This window comes from Oncorhynchus tshawytscha, linkage group LG09 (genome assembly GCF_018296145.1).
Source record: "Oncorhynchus tshawytscha isolate Ot180627B linkage group LG09, Otsh_v2.0, whole genome shotgun sequence".
Lineage (NCBI taxonomy): Eukaryota > Metazoa > Chordata > Actinopteri > Salmoniformes > Salmonidae > Oncorhynchus > Oncorhynchus tshawytscha.
The window spans coordinates 66,823,342-66,835,503 of NC_056437.1; the positions used below are offsets into that span (position 1 = coordinate 66,823,342).

The following is a 12,162-nucleotide window of genomic DNA, read 5'->3' on the forward strand; positions in this document are numbered from 1 at the left end:
AACCACGTAAGGACACGTAATGTCCTTTTGGCTGTCGTGTGGTTACTTCCTGTCGAGAGAGATGCCGATTTGATCACATTTGTTTGACATCAAATATCCTAAATCAAGTGCATTTAATTAAAAGGAAATTTTTCAAAGCAATGGTTAACAACATAAAGGCTAAAATATCACAGAGCATTCGGTTGTTTCTCCTGAAGAAATCGACGCTTTTGTACTCGAGCTATCAAAATCTGTGATTGACAACAACCCAGGACCAATGGGATAGAACAATGGCAGTATGCAAGTGGTTTCGACCAATCGAGAAATAGAGGAGGGTGTATGCGGTAGATATTCTGTGTATGGCTGTGAAAACGTGTTTTATAACCTTGATTCTCACTTTACTTTCTTTCCAAACAAGCCGTCAAATTACCTCCATCGCAAACATGTGTCTTCAACGTTATGCATTTGATTCCATTTCATAGCTATCTATTTTAGTAAAACATTCTACGTTATAAACTGTAATCATTCACAACAATAAAATACTGTTGTGACTGCACCAGTATCTGTGTAAGAGACCTCTAAAGTCCAGAGATGGCTCAGATTTAAGCTCAAACTATATAATGTCAAAATACGTTCGTTGATCACCAAATAGTGATCGCTAAGCAAATCTTCATTTACTCCCGGTATGTACTCCAAAAATGTCTAAATAAAAATTGACAAGTAACTGAACAAATACCTCTTCTGCATGGCCATGGCTAGAAGGGATTTATCAAACTTTTGTCAAATTATCGTCATATCTGACTTTTCATAACAGGTTAGGAAAGAGGATCCAATTGGAGATTTCAACATTATATTTATTATTGCTCCCATCTGTCATAGGCACTAACGTTACTTTTTTCAAAAGCTTTAAAACTGGTAACAAAGATTTTGAAAGAAGTTAAAACTAAAGAATGAACCAACGGCCCAGTTCAGCTACAATAAACTTCTCGGTAATGTTATAGATTTTTGTTGTAATTGCAATAACTGTCATATATTGTTGTTTATCTACCTTAGTTGAATGCACTGACTGTAAATCGCTCTGTATAAGAGCATCTGCTGAATAACCAAATTGTAAATGTCAAAAATACTTGCAGAGCATGCTGGGTATTATCATAATGAGCTCCGTCCTCAAGTGCATATTTGGTCGATGCGGACCGGATCCAAATTTGAACGAATCAAAGATGTTTAGGCTACGTTTCACAAGTTTGAACATCACAGTACAGTACAGTACAGTACTGTACAGTACAGTACGTTACAGTAGAGTAGAGTAACGTACCATACTGTACGAGTTTTGTTGAATCGAGTACAATAGAGCAGAGGTTTTCCAACTGGGGTCTGCAGCGGCACTGCAGGAGGTCCACATAAATCACTGGGGAAGTAGAGAAATGGCTTCATTGCCAAAACTCGAACTGTCCTTTTAATATGGAGGAAATTACAGTAATTTGAGCTAATTACAGGATTCTTCTGTATAGAACATTTTTAATCAGGCCGTCTAAGAAGTGGTCATTTTCGAGATGAAAAAACGGTTTTAGTGTCATCTTAAACGACTAACCCCAGATACAAAGCATGCATAATATATATATATATATATATATATATATTTTTTTTTATATATTTTTTTTATACCTTCTTTGAAAACTAACAATCAAATAAAAGCTAGACAGTCAGGTGGAATCTAAAAAAGACAGGCATTCAGGGAACATGCCCATATATGTTTTTATAATGATTGAGCAGAGGAACACAGCATTAGCAATGGCATAGAATTGCAGAAAATCTGCTTTACAACAGCAACATTTTCTCTACGCCGCCAAGATACCTTTCTAGCTAATAGACTATGTTACAGTTTACTCTTCCAATGAACTGTGGGGAGGTCAAAATAATGAAACTGTCTACCAAATCGATTCATTTTCAAATGTACGGTACAGTATAGTAGTTTAATTCAGTAGACCAGATTACAGTTCAGTAGAGTTTAAGTCAGTAAAATCGAGTACAGTTTAGTTCAGTACATTAGAGTATAGTAGGGTACAATACAGAACTCTATACTTTACTTTTCTGTACTTAATGCTACTTTTCTTTACTGTACTGTAATGTACTTTACTGTACTGTCCAAACTTGTGAAACATAGACGTCTATAATTGGTTCCGATTTGGTCCATGATTGGGCAAAATATAGGCCGGCCCGGACGTCTGTGGACGTTCAGGTCAAGGCTGGTCCGGTCCGGACCAAATCTGAACCAAACATAGGTGTCTAAATCAAGGCCGGTCCAGACCGGACCAAATCTGAACCAAACATAGGTGTCTAAATCAAGGCCGGTCCGGACTGGACCAAATCTGAACCAAACATAGGTGTCTAAATCAAGGCCGGTCCGGACTGGACCAAATCTGAACCAAACATAGGTGTCTAAATCAAGGCCGGTCCGGACTGGACCAAATCTGAACCAAACATAGGTGTCTAAATCAAGGCCGGTCCGGACTGGACCAAATCTGAACCAAACATAGGTGTCTAAATCAAGGCCGGTCCGGACTGGACCAAATCTGAACCAAACATAGGTGTCTAAATCAAGGCCGGTCCGGACTGGACCAAATCTGAACCAAACATAGGTGTCTAAATCAAGGCCGGTCCGAACTGCGCCATAAAAAGAAAGAAACAAAGACGTCCAAAAGACTTTGCCATCGGTAAATGCTTAGCGATCAATTTGTTTTTCTGACATTCTGTCCACAGAAGAGGACACACAGTCCATGACTGGACTTCACTGTAATTGTCTATGCATATCTCAGAAACTGTTCTGCATGTCCGTGTCATCCTCCAGGCAGGTTGCCATGGATATCACCGCCAAGTGTTGCCATAAGGAGATGGAAAGCTATGGGCAGTGTGTGACCTCCCACCCATCAACATGGCAACAGCACTGTCAAGACCTGAAGATGAAGGTGGCACAGTGTACCTCTTCACAGTACGCTGTTGTCTCTGACAATATCAGTTGTGCATGTAGCCTAAAATCCATGACCTGTTTAGCTAACTTTCAACTCCTTGTACTCCGTGTCATTGCGTTGCATGATAAGGAGTGGAATGATAGCAGCAACAGACTGGTAGTACCCAGGCTATATCTGACGGGCCTTGATGGTCATATGTAAACCCATTACAGAGCAGAGTCGGCCCCCTCTCTGAGTCTGGTTCCTCTCTAGGTTTACTCCTATTTTGACAGTTGGAAACGGGGGGGAGTAAGAAGGGTGGACATGGGGAATGAACTCTGGTCTCCAGTGGGGAACAGTATATGTGACTAGCTGGGAGCGTTAACACTAAACCACAGGCTTTCTCCTAGGTCTAGACCCTATTTCTTCCACTGTGCTGCTGCTTGTTCTTCGAGGGTCTAGGTTGGGTTACTGTAAAGAACTGTTGGTGTGAAAATAATTCAGGTGCAGGAAGTCAAACCCATGAGTACTGTACAGTGCTGATGTTGTGAAGTGTAGGATTGAGTTTGTTTTCTTCAATATCTTATTGATCAATGTTTCTGCAGCCCTGTGATCCAGAAGATCCGGACAGACTGTTCAAAAGAGTTCACAGAGTTTGAACACTGCTTACGAGAGAACCAGAACTCACCTACCTTCTGTTCAGTACACGTAGCGCGCTTCCTCGGCTGTGCAGAGACAGTGGACCTTGCCGGAGTGCGTGAGTGTTCACTGATTGTAGATCAGTCTTCGGCTCGTTCACCACAGCCCTCAATTCTTTGTGATTATACTAACTTTTGACTGGTTCCCCTTGGCCTTGAGAGAGTGCTTTACATCAGTGTCTTTCCTCTTCGTCTTCAAGTACCCCCAAAAGTAAACACTAAAGAAATATCTTATTACGTGGTGTAAACTGGGTCTTTCTGTCCTTAGTATTCATACATGTCCAGTGTCCGTACTCCATACTGTATTTGTTTTACCATTTTGATCATCTCGGGTAAACCCAGAACTAAAATATTGCGCAATTTTGTCATTTATGTTTACGTAATCTGTTTCTGAGAGATTACCTTTTTGAATATTTGGTGTAGTAGTTGAAGTGAATATACTGTATCTCCTCTTTCAGCAGTGAACCCGGTTCCTCGGCCCTCTTAGGACCCAGCAGTGACCATCATCCATCCCTCTCAGATATCTCCTTCCTGCAACACTGACACCGGACTGCTCTATCTATCATTGATAAATCAATGCTCATGTCATTTTGATAACTTCCTGACTTGGTACATGGATAAAGTGGACTCTTGTCCATGGCTACTTTAGGATTTGTCAAAAGAACTCAAAATCCTAGACATTTACAATTTCTGGGACTGATTTCTGCCCGAGACGGTGAAGAATCAAGAAGGATTATTTATTGAAATTCTTTCATAACTCATCGATGCTACAGCTCTCTGAAATACAATGGGAATCAGATGAGTCGTTTTCCCTGTATTTGAAAATAATCACTCAGTGCGATTGACTATGCAGCAGGTTTTAGTGTGTAATGCATATTTACAACACTGTGGTAACCTCAGGAAGCAGCATAAATGGTTTCCTTTGCCTCTGAAATGTATATTGAGAATGAATGTGTAAAATGGTGTTAGCTTTGTAACCTCACTCCGCAACATATCTGTGTACAACTGCGTGATATATAAGTATCCCTTGTTTGCGGTGTGGTTGTCTCTTGTAGATGTTATTTTGGGTCAATTTTATCATGAAACTCCTATATTTCAGTCCTATTACTCATCCAGTTTGGATACATGCTGTCTGGTGTTATGGTGCTACACAAGGGTGCCCCTCGCTCCCTCCCACTCTCCTTTTCTTCAGGTTGGAGTGAGTCATGGTAGAATACTCAACTGTGGAATGTATATCTCTCCCACACATCTCTCCTTGGCAACACGCTCGCTGAGGGAAAGGAGGGAGCGCAGGAAGGATGGAATGAGGGGAAGGGGCCTGGAGAGTTAGAATTTGAAGGAGCTGAGGAAAGGTGGAAGGAAGGAGAAGTAGAGGGGATGAAGGAGGAGGCTATCCGCTGGCGGAAGGAACAGAGCCCAGGAAGGTTGGAGGAGAAGGAGTGGGCTGTGGAGTTATAATCTGTGTGACCACAGAGACAGTCAAGAGGGAGGATGTTGAGTTATGTACCCTTTGACTACTAACCAGAACAGGCCCCCTTTTCTGCTTCACTTATTAAAGGCTGAGGGAGACGCAATCAAGTGGAGAGATTCTTCCTTGGAAATGGCAGTCTTCAAAAAATTTGGCACAAACAACGTGCAGAGGCTCTCTTCTACAATTACGTTATAGCTCCCTACCATACCTTATATACACTGAGTGTGCAAAACATTAAGAACACATTCCTAATATTGAGTTGCACCCCCCTCCCCCTTGTACAGTCAGGGCATGGACTGTACAAGGTGTTGAAAGAGTTCTACAGAAATGCTGACTCGTGTTGACTCCAATGCTTCCCACAGTTTTGTCAAGTTGGCTAGATGACCTCTGGGTGGTGGACCATTGTTGATACACACAGGAAACTTGAGCATGAAAAACCCAGCAGTGTTGCACAAACCGGCACGCCTGGCACCGACTACCATACCCCGATCAAAGGCACTTCAATCTTTTGTCTTGCCCATTCACCTTCTGAATGGCACACATACGCAATCCATGTCTCAAGACTTAAACATCCTCCTTTAACCTGTAACCTCCCCTTCATCTACACTGATTGAAGTGGATTTAACGAGTGACATCAATAAGGGATCATAGGTTTCACCTGGATTCACCTGGTCAGTCTGTGTCATGGAAAGAGCAGGTGTTCATCATGTTTTGTACACTCAGTGTAGAAGGAGAAGCTTTGCATCATCAGCATCACACATACTCAGAATAATGTAGGCATATTTAGTCAGACTCTGAATTGACAGGTTATATTGACGAAACGCGACATTACACTCAAAAAGCACACAATGGAAGAGGTCACAGAACAAAAACTTGGAACAATATCTTTCAGACAAAATCTAAGATTAAGAATTTCTCATAACTTCCAGAGAAATGTATCACACAATAAATTATATCCACGTAAATACTATACTTTAAAAAATATATATCATCAGTCAATTATGAGAAATCATATAGGAAGTGGACTCCACAAGATGGTCCCAGTGTGGGTATAAGCTATAGGAAAATACTGTCATCAGTGCTATGTTCGTAATAATTAAGTAATAATTATTTACATTTTGAAAGTGTGGCACACACAGCTCATGCTACAACATAAATACTTAACCATAAGAGTACAAAATATTGAACAACGTCTATTGTAAGGTGTTTTTCGATCAAAGATAAATTACAGTGATTATACCTATAGTAGTACTGTAGTATTCATTGTAACAACAATAATATTAACACAATTATTTTACATTGGAACACATACTTGTTTATCGTCGCTAGGGCCAGTAGTTTTCCTGACCACGTGACCTGAACAGGAAAAACTCCTGGGCCTAAACATACTTTTTTACTTATGTTTTACACACCAATTAATATTCAACTTCTACATTTTCGTTTAGGGCTTAGCGTTTTTTCCAGCCCAGGACAAACTCCTGCACCTTTTAGTGAATACTTCACAGTATTAAAGAAATAGTTACACGAACGCTAGCTCTGGTCCCGGGTGTTACGAATGGCTTGCTGATGCTGAGCATTCCCAAGCAAACCCCACATAAAACCCTGAACCAGAGCTACATGAAAGCGTCACACTTTACACAACCCTGTTTCCTTTATAAGGTTATCTGAATGACCCTGTTAGTCTACTTTATATGGGTCTCTCAATCCTGGTCCTGTGGACCCAAAGGAGGGTACATTTTTGTTTTTGCCTTTCGCACCTGACAACGCACCGTCTTGACCACACAGCAGCGCAGAGCTTTCAAGGCCTCCTTCGAGGTGTCCTCCGAACCATGCAGAAAGGTAAGCAGACCAGGCATAACATTGTTTCTTTCTTCTTTCGCTCTCTTTTCAATGTGCACCCTTTTGGGTCCCCAGGGCCAAGATTGAGAAACACTACTCTATAGGACCCTGATGTTATCTACGGTCTAACACATCTCCTTTCACTATGTTGACTAATGTGAACTAATCGGATTACAGGGATTTGTAAATCATTTCCCGTATAACATTGCTAAAAACCCGAACCGACACACTAACCTGAGAGCAAACTCTAGACCTAAGTTACTTAACCCACATGTTTCACTCATTCCCAAACAAATCGAGCGTGCCACTCTGTACCCTTCAACTCATCTCGACCTCTTATGAAATCTATCTCTCCAATGTTCCTCCAAATCCACCCAGTACCTTTATTCCAGTCATTCATTTAGGCTGAACTCCCATTCACTTTTTGATTTGACTGAATTGACCCCATCCACGCTATGAATCAGTGGCCATCTCCAATACAACGCTTTTTGGGTTGAATCATGTTCTGGAGGCAGCTCTGCCCCAAGCCTGCTGTAACCTCTCTGGTATGCGTCTTCACTCTGCTCCTTAACCCTGCTGCCAAGAAGACTCCCTAACCGTGTGGGCACAACAAGCAGGTCAGATCCTGAGCTAATGAATGAAACACTCCCCATTCATTAGCAACCTAATAAGTAACATAGGTTTCTGACTCACAAACACACAGACCTGACAGACCTGGGTTCAAATAGTATTTTCTTTTCTTTGAAATACTTTAGCTGCCCTTGATTTAAGCTTGCCTGGAGCAACGGACCAATTATATGAAACAAATGAGAGAGTATTTGATCAAGTATGTTGTCAATAGGATTTCACATCTGTCTGCTACAGGGAGGATGTTGGGATCAAGCAAAAGAGTGTGGCCGTGTCCGAATACCCATACTTGCGTCCTAAATAGTAGGCCGTTTGAGTATGTGAAAAAAAGCTTTATAGTATGTGAAATCTTGAAGATCTAGTATAATTTAAATGCCCGGATGTCATACTCATTTTGGCTTTTCATCTAAGTAGAATTCGCTGGGCACTATTGAGGAAGATCATCGTCTTTTCACACCCGCATGTTCAACAACAACTGATTATCAGAATAGGGGATGCTCTCTGCAAAAAAAAAATGTAAGAACGGCGTGGATCAAGAGGGAACGGCGCATTCGATGACGCCTTCTCAGTATGGATGAGTAGTACTTTGATGTTTGTTGCTTACTCCATACGTTTGTACGAAACCGAACGTTCGAAATAGTATGTAATACGATTAGTACACAGTATGCAGTTTAAGTAAGTAATGGGCAAGCCAGACTTCGGACACGGCCTAAGTCATAGTTGAGATCTTAAATGGCTACCTGGGTCGTGTTTGGTATGGAAAAACGTGTTCTTAGTGGACAAATGAAGGTAGTACCTCCCCGTTTCACTCCCAAAGTTTTCCGCCCTACTGAACATGACCCAGGTGTTTACTATTATGCTTTTACTTGGTAAGGTACAATAACCCCGGTCAGATATGGATATGGACCCAGCTCAAGCATGGTTGGTGTGATGACCTTCTGGGCCTTGTAGGATAACCGGTCATTAGCTGCTTCTCTGAGTGGTGATTGGTGGAGTGATTCAGGGGTCAAGGGTGAGGGGTCAGGATGTGAAGTAGGAGTTCTGCATGGAGTAGAGGCGGTCGATGGGGTTTCCCACCCGCCCCGCCAGGAGCCCACCATCTGCCGCTGCCAGAAGACAGTCGCCGAGGTGACTGAGGCTCCCGTCGCTGTCCAGATCGTGGAACACAGTCTCTGAATCTAAAGGGGAAATAGAGTTAGTATGTCTGTCTGTTTGGTCCGTCCATCCCTCTCAGTCTTTTTCCATCTCTCTCCCTCCCTCTCTTACCGTAGGAGTGAAGATGTTCAGAGCCCAGCTGAGGAGGGGTGAGGCCATGGCGGAACGGCTCTCCTCCGTAGATGTTGGGGTCCAGAGCCAGTAGCTGCTGTCGTGGCAACGAAGGGTACGCCAACAGACCGTCCAATCCATGACCACTCGAACCGTCTGGGAAGAGAGAGACTGAACATTAATCAATGCCTGCATCTCTTCCTCTCGTCCTGCCCCTTTAACTCCAGAGACATTGTTTCACCTGCCTTGAGGTGAGTTTCCTGAAACTTTGTTACTTTGGCAAGCTACTCTGTTAATTGTCACGTTTGTAGCGAAAGACTAATCTTCCTGTGCACGAATGAACAAAAACTGTCAAATTAAGCACTTCTACATCTACCGTTCTGCGAGTTAAGTACCAGTTAGCTACAAGGCTTTTGTGAAATCCCTGCTCTATTCCCCCCTCTTACCCTCACTGTCATCGTTGCTCTGTCGGCCTCCCCTGCTCGGCCCTCTCCTGGACCCTCCCAGCTGCTCCTGCTCCTGCTGTTGCTGCTGTTGCTGCTGCCTGCGAGCTATCTTCTTCATCTGCAATGCACAGGACCAACACACTGATAATGGACTCAATGGCGCTATTGCTCTGTCGTTCGTTATAAGGATAATTCTTCCTTGTGTTATTTGGGTGGACTATCCCTTTAACTGTGCTTTAGCCTTTAAAATAAATGTTTGCATGCAGTTTCAGAGCAATTGCGCCATTAGATTCATGATTAGTGTTATTGGTTGTATTAGTGTCATGGGCAGGGGGAGTGGGGATTCAGGACAGGTCAAATATCTCACCTTTGCTCTCTGGTTTTGGAACCACACCTGCACGACTCGAACTGTCAACCCGGTCTCAGCTGCCAGTGTCTCTCTCACCTGAAGATAAGAGAAATTAAGCCATGACACTAAATGGGACTGTGTGTGTATATGTCTGTGTGTGTCTGTGTGTCTGTGTGTGTGTGTGTGTGTGTGTGTGTGTGTGTGTGTGTGTGTGTGTGTGTGTGTGTGTGTGCGCGCGCGCGCGCATATATGTGTGTGTGTGTGTGTGTGAGAAAGAGAAAGAAAAGTGAAAAAGAGAGGGAACAAAAGAAAGAAACCGTGTTACGCCTGGTCTGCTTACCTTTCTGCAAGGTTTGGAGGACACCTCGAAGGAGGCCTTGAAAGCTCTGCGCTGCTGTGTGGTCAAGATGGTGCGTGGTCGCTTTGACCGTTTGTGGTCCTTCCCTTCGCCGCCCTTCCCCCCTACAGAACCGCCCCCACCATCCTCATCCTCACTCTTCACTGAGGGGTGTGGAGAGAGAAAATAGGATCTTCAATTGACAGACAAATTGGTATCAAATGGTGCCTAGTAGTGAATCCCAATGAAAAAACAAGTCATTAGGTTATCACTGTGTAATTACGTAATCTCCTGCACTTTCTATACTGTAGCATAAAGTGCCACCTAGATTTCATCCAGTGATTGTATGGTTTGATTGATTGATTTGTTGGTTGCCCCGTCTTTTCCTGTTACCTGACTCAGTGGGTGTGGGGCTGATGGCAGCCAGCATCTCTCTCTCCTTCTCGTAGTCTCCTCTGCAGAGCAACTGGCCCTCCTTCAGGACAAACTCGTCCCCGCGCTGCAGCCGGCGCTCACACTCACAGCAGCTGAAACAGCCCAGGTGGTACACCTGCCCCAGCACACGCATGATCAGCTCTGAGCGGCCAATCACCTGCAGGCACGCACTGCACTTCCTGACAAACAGCCTATAGGGACAGAGGGGGGAAAGGGTGCGTTCCAGTGTGTAATAGGTCAGGTGTCTTTATTGCAGTCGGGTGTGTTCCATGTTGTCTTTTTTGCAGTCCTGAAGAAGAGTTAGTTTAACGTCACAGTAGGAATACGATAAAGTAATATTCTGAGATGTGCAGAAGACACCGTCTTGACCACACAGCAGCGCAGAGCTTTTAAGGCCTCATTCGAGGTGTCCTTCCAAACCGTCTTTTTTGAAGTCGGGCTGCAGATGATCAGGTCTCACATTGCTTGCAGGAGTGTTGTAATTTCTCACTAACATGATATTAGCAGTCCTCTGAGATGTGCCGAGCGACTGAATTAAAGACAACCTGGAACGCACCCAAAAGGCAGAGAGACAGACACAAGATTGCCTGAAAGATTAGACCTCATTTGCACCTGTGGAGATTCTCAACCAAACCTGTGTACGGTATATAATTAAATGTCACATCAGCATTTCCCAGAACTTCTAGCTTGAAAATCTAACATATGTTTACTGCAATAACAGTATGTGGTAACGCTTCAGAATGTTGTTCTTCACTGATGACACTTGGGGGCAGTAGTCAACTGATGTGTAGGGAGCCTGCACTGAAGTGTTGGTGGAATCTTGGTCTTTTACTAATTCTTTACATGAATCTATTTAATGAGCTGGTCCAATGTTTTAGCCCATCATTACCTACTATTCACAATTTAGTAGGATTTAAAAGAGAACATGTGAAACAAGCATCGTGCTTGGACAATTTTTTTTTAAACAGTTCACACACTGTCATTCATGGGGCTTTGTTGTCTACTTTCCTTTTGTCTTTTCCTCACTCCTCTCGCATGTCCCAACCCCTTTCATTTTCTCCCACTCTTCATTCTCTTCTCATCAACATATCAATTCAATTTAAAGGCCCCAAAACTCCTGCTTTTAAATTCCTCTTGAATCCCAGTTGTTTTATCACTCTGCCCCCCATCCCATCTCCCTCCAGGATTTTCTGACAGGATTCCCAATTCTCCCCCCTCCGTCCCTTCTCCTTCGCTCCCTCCCTCTGTAGTTCAGTGAAACTAATAAAGACAGGATTAATTAGATTGTTGTTTAAACAGAGCGATGCCCAGACAGACGCTGTAAACTCATAACCAGGGATTGGCCATAGCATGGGGTTAATCTCTTTCTCTTTTACACACCAAAATACACACACAAACACACACACAGACCCCCCCAGACACAAACACACACACACTCTTTTTTTTCTCTGTCTCTCTAGCCTAACCCAACCTATAAACTCACACATATATTTACAGGAAACCCAGGTTACTCATCAGTATACGGTGAGTACTTCCATATACTATATATTTCCACAATATCTATACATATCCAAAACACCCACACGCCTAATCATATGATGGCATATTGACACTGGGGGAAATCCCCAGGTCTGCAAACAAGACTGCAAACAAGAGGTCTGCTGTGGCAGTGACTTAGCTCTAAGAACGAGAGAGACCATCGAAATAAGAGAGAGTGTGAGAGAAAAATATTTCTGTCGAGGCAAGAGGCAAGGGATGGCTGGATGA

The 12,162-nt window shown here is 43.1% G+C and overlaps 2 protein-coding genes across 2 annotated transcripts in view; one reads left to right on the forward strand and one right to left on the reverse strand.

Moving 5' to 3' along the window:
- The first annotated feature begins 152 nt into the window (after positions 1 to 152).
- Positions 153 to 5,199, forward strand: LOC112258458 (coiled-coil-helix-coiled-coil-helix domain-containing protein 5). The gene is made up of 4 exons (XM_024432840.2): positions 153 to 323; positions 2,828 to 2,968; positions 3,533 to 3,684; positions 4,084 to 5,199. Exons 1-4 carry the CDS (start codon positions 319 to 321, stop codon positions 4,110 to 4,112), a joined length of 327 nt encoding a protein of 108 aa, XP_024288608.2. The 5' UTR covers positions 153 to 318; the 3' UTR covers positions 4,113 to 5,199.
- Positions 5,200 to 5,889: 690 nt separating this feature from the next.
- The window catches only part of lmx1al (LIM homeobox transcription factor 1, alpha-like), a 32,148-nt gene continuing 25,875 nt past the window's right edge, over positions 5,890 to 12,162 (reverse strand). The window contains exons 4-9 of the mRNA XM_042327283.1: positions 10,354 to 10,586; positions 9,964 to 10,124; positions 9,642 to 9,719; positions 9,275 to 9,392; positions 8,829 to 8,984; positions 5,890 to 8,740 (exon numbers count right to left, since the gene is read on the reverse strand). Coding sequence (XP_042183217.1) covers positions 8,583 to 8,740; positions 8,829 to 8,984; positions 9,275 to 9,392; positions 9,642 to 9,719; positions 9,964 to 10,124; positions 10,354 to 10,586 — 904 coding nt within the window. The 3' untranslated portion in view covers positions 5,890 to 8,582. The remainder of the gene's footprint in view (positions 8,741 to 8,828; positions 8,985 to 9,274; positions 9,393 to 9,641; positions 9,720 to 9,963; positions 10,125 to 10,353; positions 10,587 to 12,162) is intronic.

Coding starts and splice junctions, on each gene's coding strand:
- LOC112258458 (XM_024432840.2), top strand. Junction 2,969..3,532: donor GCACAGTGTACCTCTTCACA/GTACGCTGTTGT, acceptor ATGTTTCTGCAG/CCCTGTGATCCAGAAGATCC. Junction 3,685..4,083: donor AGTGGACCTTGCCGGAGTGC/GTGAGTGTTCAC, acceptor CTCCTCTTTCAG/CAGTGAACCCGGTTCCTCGG.